At 46.6% G+C, this 14962-nt stretch overlaps 1 protein-coding gene and 1 long non-coding RNA gene across 2 annotated transcripts; one reads left to right on the forward strand and one right to left on the reverse strand.

The window, feature by feature from the left end:
- The first annotated feature begins 9698 nt into the window (after positions 1-9698).
- On the forward strand, positions 9699-11641 carry LOC133711874 (UPF0481 protein At3g47200-like). The gene is made up of 2 exons (XM_062137954.1): positions 9699-10718; positions 11216-11641. The coding sequence occupies exons 1-2, from the start codon at positions 9699-9701 to the stop codon at positions 11639-11641; spliced, it is 1446 nt and encodes a 481-aa protein (XP_061993938.1).
- A 1327-nt stretch (positions 11642-12968) lies between these two features.
- On the reverse strand, positions 12969-14962 carry LOC133712764 (uncharacterized). The gene is made up of 5 exons (XR_009847595.1): positions 14725-14962; positions 14527-14596; positions 14372-14446; positions 13679-14250; positions 12969-13391 (listed from the first exon to the last, which is right to left on the reverse strand). It is a non-coding gene; the product is annotated as an uncharacterized LOC133712764 (long non-coding RNA).

Genomic DNA, 14962 nt, shown 5'->3' on the forward strand with positions numbered 1-14962 from the left:
ATGCTGGCGATGAACTCACTGTGGCTGTTGTCTGGGTGCGAGGGGCCTACTGTGGCGGAAGTGCTTCACTTCTACGAGTTGGTGTACGTGAAGCGCCAGGGTTGCAGAGGGCAAGTGAACCTGAGCCGCCGCCAGGGAGCGCCCAAGCTGATCGAGAATCTAAGGGATTCAATGTCCTACTGGCGGGGGACATTCTGCGTCACCACAGATGGGTGGGAGTATCAGGCTGGGGCGAATGAGGAAGGGCCGACGTTTAGGATTAAGTCGGAGTTCCAACCTATTCGAGGTTGGTAACCAGTTTCCGCTGAATGTAGTTGGCGGGTGTTTGTATTTTGCAAATGTACCTTTACTAATCGATTTGTGTTTGTGCAGCGGGATTGCGGTACAACTTAATGCGCGAGGAGGAGTGTCGCGTGGCACGGATCAGAGGTTGTTGGCGGAACCGCAACCTGCTGGACTTCCGACTTCTGACTGGTTGGGAGTTGCTAGTCGAGCAGAAACTAACTCTCTCCATTGGTAAGAAATTTCCGCCATACTGCTCTTTTTTGTAATTAGTAGCCTAGACTGACTGGTTTATTGTTTTTTTTTTTTTTTTTAGAAACGCTGCCAGGTAACAAATCGAGCTGCGACGCTTTCGAAAAAGCAATGGATCGCGCTGAGATTGATAACTTCCTGGAGACAATGTACGCCGAGGGGTTGGCGGCCCAGAAGACCGTAGTGAACCCCGAGACACTGGCGCTGAGCCAGTCGGAGGTTCCGGTGGTGTTGCAGATGCCGCTCCACTCTCACCTTGGCGACGACGGCCTGCCCGTCGTTCAGGCGGGGGTTGCCGTAGCAGGCGGCAAAAAGGGGGCCGCAACAGCGGCTGCTCCGAAGGAAAGGGTACCCGCCAACAGGCGTGGTTCCCAGAAAGAAAAGCCGGTGCAGCCGGCAGGGACTGTCACCGCCCAACGGGAGGAACCGCCGCTGAAGGTGACGAGGGCCGCTGGCGGGAAAACGAGGGTGCTTGAGAGGAAGCGCCGGCAGATAGACTCCCCCGACGAGGAAGAGGGGGAGGATGTGGAGATTGTCGGGGGCCTGCAGCAGAAGAAGGCCCGTCAAGCCCCGCATAAAGCTGCTGTGGTGGAAGGGGAGGCGCCCGCCGCCAGTGACCTGGACTCCTTCGCCGCCTACGCGGAGTTTATGACAGATGGCGAGCGGGAGTTCCTCTTTCACCTGTGCGAAAGGTTAGGGTTTGGCGGCCTAACGGGGATTTCACGCCCAACCGCGATTGACCAATCGCCCTACAGCTCGGCGTTTGGTCAGATATCAGCTGGGCTCCACGACATGTTTGAGGCGGTGAAGAAGCAGCCTCTGGTCGAAGGGGAGCTGAGGGAGGAGATTCAAAACCTCCAGAGGGAGCTGGCGGAGGCGAGGGAGAAGCTGGCGGAGACAGAAAGGCGGCTGGTCAAAGCGGAATGTGACTTCACCGACGTCTGCGGTAAGCTCAACGTGGCCATCGAGCGGGACCTGGAGAGGAATGACCGCGTCTCCAAGTTGGAGGAGGATATCGCCCTGCTGCAGGAGCGGATAGCCGCTAAGGACAAGAAGCTTATCATTGTGCAGCGGGAGTCCGCCGCCAGGACGACGAAGCTGAAGCGGCTGGAAGGCCAGGTCACCCGCCTGAGGGCTGAAGGGGAAACTGCTGCGGCCGCCGCTGTTGACGCATTCAAGCAGTCGGCGGAGTATGCGAAGGCGATGACCGAGTCCGCGAAGGCTGGGGCCTTAGCAAACATAGAAATGCTGAAGCGGAAGGGCGCCATCGACTTTGTCAAAGCGTCACAGCCTGATGCGTCGTCGGCCAAGAGTGCCCTGCCGGAGAAAGATGTCGTGCCTGCCCCAGCGGGGGGCACCCGTTCAGGAAGTGGAGAAAGCGGCGTACATCCGGCGGAAGGGTCCCAGCAGACCCCCCAGCCTACCCCGTCGGAGGTGTCGAGGGCTGGATTCCTGGCGGCGCACACCCGGGCGGACGGCACCATAGAGACCCCAAGTCCAACAGCCGGAGGGTCCGATCAAACGAGTCGAGCGATCGTGCCGCCGCCTGCTGAAGCAGAAAATGCCGAGGGCAACCCCTGAGGCCAGCTGGGACCGCATTATACTCTTTTTTTTTTTTGGTAGCCGCTAAGGCATAATAATTTGTAACAAATATTTTGAAGTGGAATGAAATTTTCGAAGTTGGTGTTTGTTATGATGTGTTTGTACCGCTAGTACTTTGACTTGTATTTTTCTTTTGTTAATCAATGAAACATTAAAGGAATTAAGATTTATCCAAGTGCACCACGTAGCGGACGAGGTCCGCTGAAGATTGCTGGCGTTGCCAGTTGCCGTCAGTGCTAGACTTGGTGACAATGGTTTGAATAATTCCTCGTTTCATTGATAGCTGATTGATCAGCGTGTACAAAAGTGGGGTAGTACCCGTTGGGTAGCTTCCCTTAGCTAAATATTGAACAAAAATTTAGCTAAGTCAAGATGCTCCTGGGTAGCGGATGACTATTTGTAATAATACCGAAGGTGTTCGGTATTCCAAGGGTGGGTCAAAGTGACGCCATCCTTGTCCATTAAGTAGAAGGTGCCTGGGCTAACGACTTCCACAATTTTGTATGGACCTTCCCAAGTTGGGTGGAGTTTTGTTGGCGGTGGAATTACTTCCTTCATTACCCAGTCCCCCAATTGGAGGTTCCGGGCCTTGACTCTGGCGTTGTAGAAACGCGATACCCGTTGTTTGTTTTGCAAGTTTCGCAAATGGGCCTTGTGTCTTTTTTCTTCTAGGAGGTCCCTGTCCAGGTTGACGCCGTCGCTGTTGGTCTCTGGACAGTAGCCTTCGACCCTAGCGGTAGGCTGAGTTACTTCAACAGGTAGGACAGCCTCTGTTTCGAACATCATACAAAAGGGTGTTTCGCCGGTGGCGGAAGTTGAAGTTGTCCGGATAGCCCATAGAACTTCTGGCAGCTTCTCCGCCCATAAACCCTTGGCATCGTCGAGCTTCTTTTTTAGCAGCTTCTTGATTATCTTGTTTGCTGCTTCGACCTGGCCGTTGGTTTGGGGATGGGCGACAGATGCAAAACTCAACTTGGTGCCAAGGTTGGCGGTAAAGGAGATGAGTTCCTTGTTGTTGAACTGTGTGCCGTTGTCTGTAATAATTGTATGTGGGACACCATAGCGGCAATAGATGTTCTTCCAGAGGAAGTGAATTACCTTGGCGGTAGTTATTGCCGTGAGTGGCTCCGCCTTTATCCACTCGCTGTTGTAATCGATGGCAACAATAATGTACTTGAACTGGCCCTTGGCGGTTTGGAGTTTTCCCATCAAATCGAGGCCCCACGTGGAGTGAATCCATGGGCCGATGATAATTGACAGCGGCTCTGCCGGTGCATGTGGGAGATCTGCAAACTGCTGGCATTTGTGGCAAGACCTCGAAATCCGCCGGGCGTCATCACCAAGTGTGGGCCAGAAGTAGCCCTGTCGCATTGTGCGGTTGGCCAAGGATCTGGCGCCTGAGTGGTTTCCACATTATTCGCCATGGATTTCCGCTAGGACGACCTTTCCCTCCTCTGGGGTTAGGCAGCGGAGGTTGGGATTGGTGAATCCTTGGCGGTAGAGCTTGCCATTCTGGACGTTGTAGCGGGTTGCTCTTCGCTTGAGCTGTCTCGCCTGGACCTTATCCTCTGGCAATGTGCCGTTGCGCTTGTATGCAATGATCTCGTCCATCCAGCTGGGACTGATCTCAATGCTGAAGATCTCCGCCAGGGTCTTTGTGATACTCGGCCTGTCAAGGCACTCCACTCTTGTGTCCGCTGGACTTTGATGTGGTTGGGCGGTTGCCAGTCTCGCCAGTGAATCAGCCTTAGCGTTCTTTTCCCTGGGGATTTGTGTGATGGTGTGAAATTTGAACTTTTTGAGCAACGTTTTGACGTACCCCAAATATGCCGCTAACTGCTGGTCCTTGGCTTGGAAGCTGTCGTTGACCTGGTTAACGACTAATTGAGAGTCGCTGAATATGTTGACGCTGTCAGCCCCTGAGTCAATGGCGAGGAGCAAGCCGGCAATGAGGGCCTCGTACTCCGCCATGTTGTTTGAAGCTTTGAAGTTGAATTTCAACGCGTACTCCGCGTTTAGTCCCCCGGGTCCTGTTAAGATGACTCCGGCGCCGCTGGCCTTGGCGCTGGCGGAGCCGTCCACATGCAGGTTCCAATCTGACCGTGGGGGAGTCTCATCCTCAGCGGTTACCATTTCTGTTCCGGGCCCTGTCTCGATACCGGGTTTTGGCTGACGCTCGGTGAGTTCAGCGATGAAGTCCGCCACCGCCTGGCCCTTCATGGCGGTTCTTGGCTTGTAGTCTATGTCGAACTCGCTGAGCTCAATGGCCCACCTGCTGAGGCGCCCTGAGTGTTCAGGGCTCTGCATAACTTGCCTGAGCGGTTGATTGGTTAACACATGGATGGTGTGAGTCTGGAAGTATTGGCGGAGGCGTCTGGCGGCAACGATGAGTGCGAGGGCTAGTTGCTCCAAGGGAGGATACCTTGTTTCTGCTCCGTTCATGCCTCTGCCGGCGTAGAACACTGGGAGCTCGTCTTGGCCTTCCCGCCGGACAATGGCGCAGCTCACCGCCGACACCGAGACCGCTAGGTAGATGAACAGTATCTCTCCTTGCACAGGGACAAAAAGGAGATGGACTGCTGCAAGGTATTCCTTCAGGCCCTGGAACGCCGCCTGACATTCCGGGTTCCAGTTGATGACTTTCTTGTGAGTCGTTTTGAGGAGCTTGAAAAATGGGGCACACTTATCAGTGAGTCTGAAGATGAATCGAGAGAGGGCGGTTAACTTGCCCTGGAGGCATTGGACGTGCACCTTATACTCAGGGTCCGCCAGGTCAAGGATGGCCTGCAATTTGTCTGGGTTAGCCTCGATGCCCCACTCGCTGACGATGTAACCCAGAAATTTGCTGGCGGTGACCCCAAAGAAACATTTTTCTGGGTTGAGGCGCATACCATAGGCCAGTAGAATGGTTACTATGATCTTGAGGTTTGCCACATGTCCGCTGGCTTTTATGCTCTTAACTAGCATGTCGTCCACGTAGACCTCGATGATTTTCCCCAGATGCTCAGCGAACATGGCATTCATCAGCCGTTGATAAGTTGCACCGGCGTTCTTCAGACCGAAAGGCATGACATTGTAGCAGTAGAGGCCTTTGTCGGTGGTGAAGGTGGTGCACTCCTGGTCGCCGGGATGCATCTTGATCTGATTATATCCGGAGAAAGCGTCCATCATGCTGAGGAGCTCATGTCCGGCGGTTGCATCGACTAGCTGATCAATACGAGGTAGCGGGAAACTATCCTTTGGGCATGCCTTGTTGAGATTTTTGAAGTCGACACACATCCGCCACTTGCCGCTGGGCTTCTTGACCATTACCAAATTGGAGATCCACTGGGGATAGATGACTTGGCGGATGAATCCAATGCCCTGGAGCTTGGCAACTTCCTCTCCTATTGCCTGGTACTTTTTCTCATCAAAGGCCCTCCGCTTCTGCTTGATGGAATAAAAGGAAGGTTTGATGGTCAGCTTGTGAGTTATAATTTCAGGGGAGATACCTGGCATGTCAGCGTAGGACCAGGCAAACACGGCGACGTTATCACGCAGAAACTAAGTGAGCTCCGCCGCTACCTCTGGGTCAAGCTGGGCGCCTATGCGAACCGTCCGCTCAGGGTGCTCGTCCGAGATTGAGATGACCTTCAACGATGTCTCTCGGTTGACCGGTTCCTTCTTTACATACTTCTTCTCCTCATCTCTAGGATCCTCAAAGATGTTTGGTGGCGGTGCCTGATTACCCACCGTCAGGATTTCATGGCGGCGTGCCGACCGCGCCACAGTCGTTGAATAGCACTCTCGAGCCAACTGCTGACTTCCTCTCACACAGCCCGTGCCGTTGGGTGTGGGGAACTTCATGAGAAGCATGTATCCGGCGATGATGCACTTGAGCTTGTTGAGCGCTGGCCGTCCAATGATGGCGTTGTACGAACTTAAACAATCAACAATAATGAATTCCGTATGTACCTCCGCCATGCATGGGCTAGCACCGATAACCAGTCGCATGTAATCTGACCCCAGTGGTTGTGTGACGTCGCCGGAGAAGCTGAGCAATGGCTCGTGATCCTGGAGTAGTTTCTTGTTCCGCTTGAGGTGATTGTAGCAGCCGTTGAAGATGACATTGACAGCTGACCCGCTGTCCACCAAGATTCTCCCTACTGAGAATTTGCCGAGGATGGCGTCGACCAAGAATGGGTCGTCATGCGGTAGATGCACCCCGCGCTCCTCCTCCTCCGAGAAGGTAATAGGTTCCCAACCTGATTTCGGGAGCTTGGCGGACCTCTCGTAGTGGATGTTGCAGACCTCCTTTGGGTGATTGTAGCGCCGCCATCGATGGTGTTGATGCGGCCCAAGGTCTCAACGTTGGCTATTACTGGTGGTGGTTGGCGTACCTTAAACTGCTCCAGCTTGCCGTCACGGTACAGAGTCTCAATGGCCGTTTTGAGAGCATTGCAGCTGTTGGTATTGTGACTGCTGTCCTCGTGGTATTTGCACCACTTGCCGGTGTTCCTGGGTTTGCCCGTCTTTGGGTACTTTGGAGGGGGTGGCGGTGGGATCTGATCCTTGCACTGATTGTAGATGTCTTCATATGAGACCGTGAGGACCGTGAACACTGCGTACCGCTGCGAGGACTCTGCATGCTTGTTGCGGTTATCCCCATGGGTTGGGCGGTTGCCCTTGTTGTAATTCTAGTCTTTCTGCCGCTTGTTCTGGTGGTGGCTCTGCTGCCACTCCCTCTTCTTGTCAGTTGGCGGTGTTGAAGGGGTCTTGTTAGCGGTTTCCTAATGACTGGGGGATGGCCGTGACGACTTTGTTGGAGTTGCTGGTGGCGGTGGGGTTTCTCCATATGTAATGAATTCCGCCTGGGTGTGGATGACCGCCTCACTCATGATGTGGTCGTACGCCGCATTTGGGTGATTGTAGTTGAGGTGATAGAGGAATGGCCCCTTGAGGAGTCCCTGCTTGAAGGCCGCCGATGCCATTGTTTTGTCTAGGTCACGGCACTGAGACGCTGCCGCTCGCCACCTTGTGACGAAGGCCTTCAGTGATTCGTCCTCCCCCTGCTTGACGCTGAACAGCTGACTTGTGTTGTGATGCCCGGCGGACAATAAGATGAACCGGGAGAGGAAAGCGTGTGATAACGCATGGAATGAGCTGACAGACCCCGGCGGACACTCAAAGAACCAGTTCATTGCCTCGCCATCCAGCGTTTCGCTGAACAAGTGGCACAAGGTGGCGTCGTCGAATCCCTTGTTGTTGGTGACTTTCTTGAAGGTGTCCATGTGAACAAAGGGATCAGACACTCCGCCGTAATGCGACATCTTTGGGGTTTTTGCAGACGCTGGTCTGATAGCTTGCAGAATCGCAGCGGTGAAGGGCCCAGGTCTGGAAGCGAAAAGTGGATTCTGAGCTGGCGCTGGGGCGCCCGACTCCGCCCGGATCAATCTCTGCTCCAGTTGGTGCATCCTTTCCAATATCTGGGCGGTTGCATCGCCGGCGGAATCAGCCTGAGTACTCCGCTGGACCTGCCTGCGCCTTGGCGCAGGCGGATTGCCTTCAGTCCTCGCCCTAGCCTCCGAGCGGTTGGTATGCGGCAGTGATTCCGCCTCTTGCTCTATCATTAGTTGGGGGATGGGCGGTGGTCCCATTCCCAACAATTCAGGTGGGTCCAGCGGTACCTGCATCTGTATGACCGGCTCCGGCACCAATGTGCCAGTGCCGGGTCGACTACGCCTGGTGCTACGTGACTGTTCGCTCTGTGCTGGGCGGGCGGTGGTCTCCAGCGTCCTTTTCAGTTCCTCAAAACGTGCCATGAGCGTAGCCACCTGACTTTGGGCTTCAGCCTTTTCCTTGCGCTCCTCCTCACGTTCTCTGTTTGCCTTATGAAGATCCGCCAGTGCTATCTCGTACATAGTGACGAGATCTTGGCCCGGCGGGCGGCTGCTGCTTGGATTTGCCTCACCGCCGGGGTTGGCCGGGGTTGTGAATAATGCGCGGTTAACGCCTACCGCTGGGTCGGAGGGCTGGGGAATGGCGGACTGGTCCGCCTGTTCCTCAGCGTTTCCTCCGCTACCGTTAGTCATGGTGGATGTGGTGGGATGACCTTTTGTTCAAGGGTTCCCACAGACGGCGCCAATGTTAATGTCTAAAAGTCCGGCGGTAGCTGAACCTTTGTTAACGCTGATCCGGCGGGCGGATCGATACTTGTGATGTTCTCAAAGCCTCCGCTACCTGTCAAGTAAAATACAAAGGGCGTCAGAGGGAGACCGCGTTGGGCGGTCTTCAACTCTCCGATGCCTAAGTTAGTCAATGTATTTATGTTGACAAAGTAACAGTAGGTAAGTATTGAATGCGTCATTAATGAGGAGAGAGGAGAGAACCTTTTATAGGTGAGGAGGAGGCTGACCTCCTCCTTGTTTTCGATGTGGGACTGAAGTGCTTCAGTTCCCAGTTTCAGAAGCTTCTGATGCTATCTTGGCGCGGCGCGTGGCGGTGAGTCGGAGGCGATCTGGAGGTGCTTTGACGCTGAGGTTGTAGCCTGCCTGGCGGTGTGTCTGCATGTCATTCCTTTGGTTGGAATTAGTACCTTTGGCGGTACAATGAGCGTGGTCCATTATAGCTAATTATGCTTGCAAATGTACATGTATGTACATGCATATATACATGTTCTTTTCAAAATAAATTTTGTCTCACTTTATCCAATTTTTTTTCTAGAGGTTTTTTGAGGCAAAAAAAAAGGAATACCAAATTAAAAACTTGAATAAGAAGACTTGTTGGTCAATAAGATTCAATGCATATATGTTCTCGTAGTACCGGATTGTTTCCGTAATCATCATATATATATATATATATATATATATATAGACAACACACATATTTTGCAAAGCTTTTAAAAAAATACGATCAAATAAGCTAACCACCGTGTGTTGAACACTTGAACTCAATTCTACAATCTACCTTTAGAAGACGATGATTATTTTTCATGCATGTGTATGCATGTAACTTAAAAATGCAGTAATAACCTCGACTTGTTGATCGTCCTCATGTGATGAAATATATTATATGGGGAGCCGCCAGCAAAGGAATAATTAAGGAAGGGTTGGTATGCAATAAAAAAGAGTAATTGCCAAAAACGAATGGATTAAACTATTAAAGGAACTATTAAGCAGGACTTCGAGGTCATCGCCAGCGAGTATTTAACGTACTAACCGGATAAACTTGATCCATCAGCAACTTTCATGTGCAGTATAAAAGAACAAGTAGTCGCAGCAATTTTCTGCACCATTAAATTCCCTTATCAGTTTCTGTTTAAGTTTGATTTCAAAACGTACTAATTTTCTGCAAAAGTCCTCCAAAAATTAACCAATTTATACAAAATCTCCACCTAGGCTTATCAGTTCTTAATCTTACCTCTTCGAGCTTTAATTGAAGTAAATCACTCGTCTATCTCAGAGACTCACCCGCCTTTCCTCAGGTACATTACTACATGCATGTGAACCCTTTCATTTGTTAAGTTCTGTCTTTTCATTAAATAATTTGATTAACTATGTTCCATTTCAACTTGTTCAGCATTAATGGCAGATCATACTATTAATATGGTAGTCTATGATTGCAAGAAATGCAAGAAAACCAAGAAATGCATCTTCAAAGTTCCTAAGGTGCTGCGGAGACAAAATTCCGAGGCATATACGCCTGATGTGGTCGCAATTGGACCTTTTCATTATCCCCAAAAGCGAAGCAAGGAATGTAACATATGCGATGAATGCAAGAAACACAAGGGGAGAAAAGAATGCGAAGAATGCAAGGAAGGGAAGGAAGTCAAGGAAGAAGAATTGAAACTCATGGAACGAGTGAAAAAGACGTACTTGGATGAAATTCTCAGAGGCATGAATGTAAATTTGGAAGAGCTGATGGCGAAAGTTATTGAGCATTCAGATCAAAAAAATGAAGACACTTTTGTGAAAAGCGCCCGTGACTTTTATGCGGAACCACTTGATCATATTTCCTCCAAAGACTTCATGGAGATGATGATACGTGACGGCTGCTTCCTGATTCAACTATTTCGGAAGTGTAAATATGAGGATCTTAAGCAGGATGATGACCCAGTATTCAACATGGATTGCATGTTGAATTTCCTATGCCATGACCTTTTGCTCCTAGAAAATCAACTACCTTGGTTTGTTCTGGAGAGTTTATATAACCTTATCCTTGGAAATTGCCAAGGTCATCACTCCTCCCTCTCTATTCTCATTCTTGATGCCTTCACCAAATTACCATCACTGAAGCGTAGTTGCAAATCCTATAAAGACCATCTTCTCAAAGATCAACTTCATAGACACAATTGTCATGGTGATGCTGATGTTCTGCACATACTCGATCTGATAAGATCTTCTATAGTTGTTCCAATGGAGATCAAAGACGAGAGAGCAAATAAAGTTCGTAAACAGGATTTCTTCGATCCAGAAGTACATCAGATGCATACTGCGACTGCGCTTTCAAAGGCAGGCATTAGATTCAGAAAAGTGGAAAGAGAAAGCATAATGGACATAAGATTTGAAGAGGGCCGGGTTCTCACCAATGGAGTTTTCAATGGAGTACTTACTATTGTAAAACCATAGATACATGCTCACAACATACAACAATCATAAAAGGGATTAAGCCTTACTTTCAGCAATAACAGTCATGGATTCCATCTTATGCAACTGCTTAATTCAATCACTGAATGTAGTCTTCTGTTACTTACCAACTTGCTTCTCAATGGACAGAACTTATGCAATAGTCGTGGTAGTAATCAGGGACCAATTCATCTGTATATATATGAGACTTAAACCTCAAGAAGCTTCCCATTAAAGCATTCCTTGTCGGTTTAGGTTTCACTGTTAGATTCCTAATGTATCACAACTTGTAGCCTTTCTTGTAGACTAAGCAATGGATTACTATCCTTAATGAATTGATACACTACTTCATTAAGTCACTAGTATTGATTTACTGTTTGTATCCATGTTAAACTATGATTGATATTAAGCTAATCATCAATTACTTTATGATGATATGTGTTATGTCCATATTTGATCTTACAACTATTCCACAGCTAAACGTTGGAATGTTGTCTGAATCATTATTCCGGAACCTTATTGCTATTGAACAATGCTACCCTGGTTATTCAAATGAAATAACATCTTATGCCATCTTAATGGACAATCTCATCTCTTCCAAAGAAGATATGGAATTACTCTGCAAGGCGAAAGTAATAGGTAACTGGCTGAGTGATGAAGATGGTTGCAAGTTCTTCAACAACCTTTACAAGAATATCCCGCACAACAAGTTTTACTATGTTGATCTCTGCGAGAAATTGAACAGTGGTTATAGAATTAGAGGGTATACATGGGTGGCTTCATTCAAGACTGAAAAGTTCTCTAACCCATGGACAGTTGCTGCTTTCTTCATAGGTATTCTCCTTCTGGCTCTTAGCCTGTGGACCACCACAAATAACATTCGGAGCTTCATGCAGAAATGAGACTTGCTAGCTAGTGAGTTCCACCCTCGATCATGATCGAATATCGTTTGTTTTTAGTTGTGTTACTTTATGAAATGTTGATGTTCTGCTTAATTCTCTTAGCCATGTATTTTGATATTTTGATGGATTTGGTTCTCTGGAATCTTAAGCATTCCTTCCAATAAAAGTTTATTTCATATGGTTAAATGAAAAGGTTACACATTTTTCTTCTCGATCATATTGAGAGGAATACGTTCAAGTTTTGTATGTTATCAGTTAATTGTTTCCTAATTAAGAAATTTACTTGAGAAACGATATGGTGGGAATTTTTCTTTCAAGAATATTTGTGTTCTTGCATATGATTTCATGGCTCTAAGAAACTGGTTCGCTTCAATAAGTAGTTCATCAGAATTAAGATAAAAATCAAAGGTCAAAAGTCAAAACTACTTTCATAACTCTGAAGATAAAAATCGTGTTCTCCCATAATCCTTCATCTCAAAATCGGATTTCAAGTATTCAGCGGTTTCCCTTAACTCTGAAGATCATGTCCAACATGAACCGCGATAGAATCCGAAACTTGTTATGGAAACGCGTGGGCATATCCCTTCCCAATCAAGTAGTCATCTTAGTGAGAGTTTCAACCTTATTGCAAACGCGCTCCGTGGTCTGGAGCCACTTGACTTGGGTAAATGAAGTTCACCATGAATCTGAATGTTCATGTATATTCTGTATCTACATCCCCATAGAGATACGTAGTGACCACATTTGTAAGCTGCATGATCAGTTATTCGGACACTACCAAACTGACAGGGTAGTGGAGTGCAATGACATCCATTACGAGAGAATATATCTCATCGTAGTCGATTCCAGGGCGTTTTTATGAGAAGCCTTGCGCCATAAGGCGAGATTGTCATCTCTTTTTCTCATCACGCTTTCTAACGAAGACCCATTAGTTAACAGGTTTTATGTTAGGAGGTGTTGGCATCATTGGCTCAAAAACCTTCCTCTTCCACTACAACAATTTCCAGCATTAGTGACCAATGGAGTAGTCACAAAAACTAGAAATTTTGGTCACTAATTGTGTTTAGTGACCAAAAAAAGGTGGTCACTATAAGTCCATCACTAATTCTATATAGTGACCACTTACAATACTTGGTCACTAAAATCAAAACTTTTAGTGACCACTAGATTCTGGACACTAATAGTAATAACATCAGTGACCAATTATTTGGTCACTGAAGGGGTCAAATATAGTCACTAAAAGCATTATTTGGTCACTAACCATCAGTCACATACCTATATTAGTGACCATTTCAACCGGCCACTAAAACATTGGTCATAAAAAAAAATATAAATTTGCAAATAAAAGCCTTTCTAGGCCTTTTAATATTTGGTCTCCTATACACTCAAACATATGTAAATTAACATCATAGGTCCTTCTCACCCAAGTATTTCTCAAATTTGCAAGGCCACTACGGAAAGGTCTATATCTGCTCAGAAAGTCACAAGAGAAGATCTGGAATAATACAACCATGTATTACCTAGGAGCAACTGATCCACGCCTCCATTCAGATTCTAGTGAAGGAAGAACTGCTGGTTTCTGCACTGCTGTACAGATCACATTAATAGCAATAGCACAATTCCGTTCCTGTGTTTCTGGATATGCACAAGATAGATCTCCAAAGGCTATTTTATCCTTGAATCTGCCTATAGCGGGATCAAGGAATGGCTCTAGCATCTCTAAAAGAAACAGTATCCTGTGTTTAAGTTCCTGAAAACAGAGAAAAGTACACAATAGAGAAGCTATTTAAGATTTCATTAACTTCACAAATAAACCAAGCTTTTGTGCACTTCTAAATCTCAACAATACCAAGAGCATATCGACAATGACATTACAAAATGTTGACACTGTAATAGCATTACTACAGAATTGATATAAGCAGAGACAATATAGCCTCTACTAAGCCAAGACAATTATCCAACGCAATAACACATTTTATGAATGAGAAAAATGAACCAACGCAATTGCAATGAAAAATTGAAAACACTATTGAATACCTTATACTTTCCCAGGATATCATCCATATGACCAGAGATAGCCAGAATGATGTATTTTATTGCAGCACGAGCACAAGGTAGGTAATGTCGAGCACCCCGACACAAGAGCAACATCAGTGTTGTTACGTAATGAAAAGAAGAGCTATTACAAGAATGTTATTACAAGAAACAGATAAAGGGGAGATACAAAAATTGTAAATTATAATATTTGGTCTCCTATACACCTGAACACTATAATGAATACTCACAAAAATTGTGTAAATTGTGAGTACTCACAAGAATTAATGTACTCAACCTTAAATTAAATGGCAATGGGTACTGGGAACTGTGGAGAGAGTTACATTGCAACTGATTTTGAGTTGAATAGCAGAGCAACTCAGTTGTTATTCAAGTAACCTCAAAGTAGTTAGTAATCAAGTTTTCAAACATAATTCATATGAGATACATATTTTATAAACTTCAAAGAGCTAGAACAGTACTAGGAGGAAGCACACACCTTGTGTATAAGCCATCTTTAACTACAGAGCTGCTTAGTTTCTTATATATATAGCTCATACAAAGACTCCACCTCACTGACAGAAACAGCCAATTGCCAAACACAAGAACAATGAAATCTATATATGGCTCACTATGACAAAAATCAACAAAATATATTCATATAATTTGGCATACAAGATGTTTGATAAAACTCACAGGGCATTTTAGAAGCAAGAATAGCCGGATTAAGCTCTGGTTGGAAAGGTCTTCCAATCAGCAATTCAAATTAGTCTGTTTACAACAATGCCTCATTAATATATACAATTTGAAACAGAACAATTAAAAGAAATCAGAAAATTTCCTCAACTTACAACAAAGTGTACTAATACTTCTCAAGTCCACTTAATTCCAATGAATTCCACATAAGCACACTACCAATCCCTATTATGATAACAAAAAAAAAGAAAAAAAAGTATTCAAACTTTTCTCAAAGAGACGAAATAAACCCATGAATATAACTAAAAAATAAATGAAGAAATAAAGCTTCAGATTCATGTGTTGGTGGATACCTCAGATTGCAGCAAAACCTACAGCTCCTCCACCAACCACCACAAAGAGCCTTTGCCTATGCAGATAAGATGCAGAATATATGAAGCAATAAGGTTTCTGAAAAATATAGAAAATTATACGTACTTATCTTCAAATAAGAAAGAAGACAATTTATTGGTGAATAAAAATGAACAAGGAGTCCACCCAGATAGTAATCATATTCTTTACAACCTTTCCTGCTGAGATATTCTTTACAAC

This window comes from Rosa rugosa, chromosome 5 (genome assembly GCF_958449725.1).
Source record: "Rosa rugosa chromosome 5, drRosRugo1.1, whole genome shotgun sequence".
NCBI lineage: Eukaryota > Viridiplantae > Streptophyta > Magnoliopsida > Rosales > Rosaceae > Rosa > Rosa rugosa.

Coding starts and splice junctions, on each gene's coding strand:
- LOC133711874 (XM_062137954.1), top strand. CDS start 9,699: ATGGCAGATCATACTATTAATATGGTAGTCTATGATTGCAAGAAATGC. Junction 10,719..11,215: donor CCAATGGAGTTTTCAATGGA/GTACTTACTATT, acceptor ACTATTCCACAG/CTAAACGTTGGAATGTTGTC.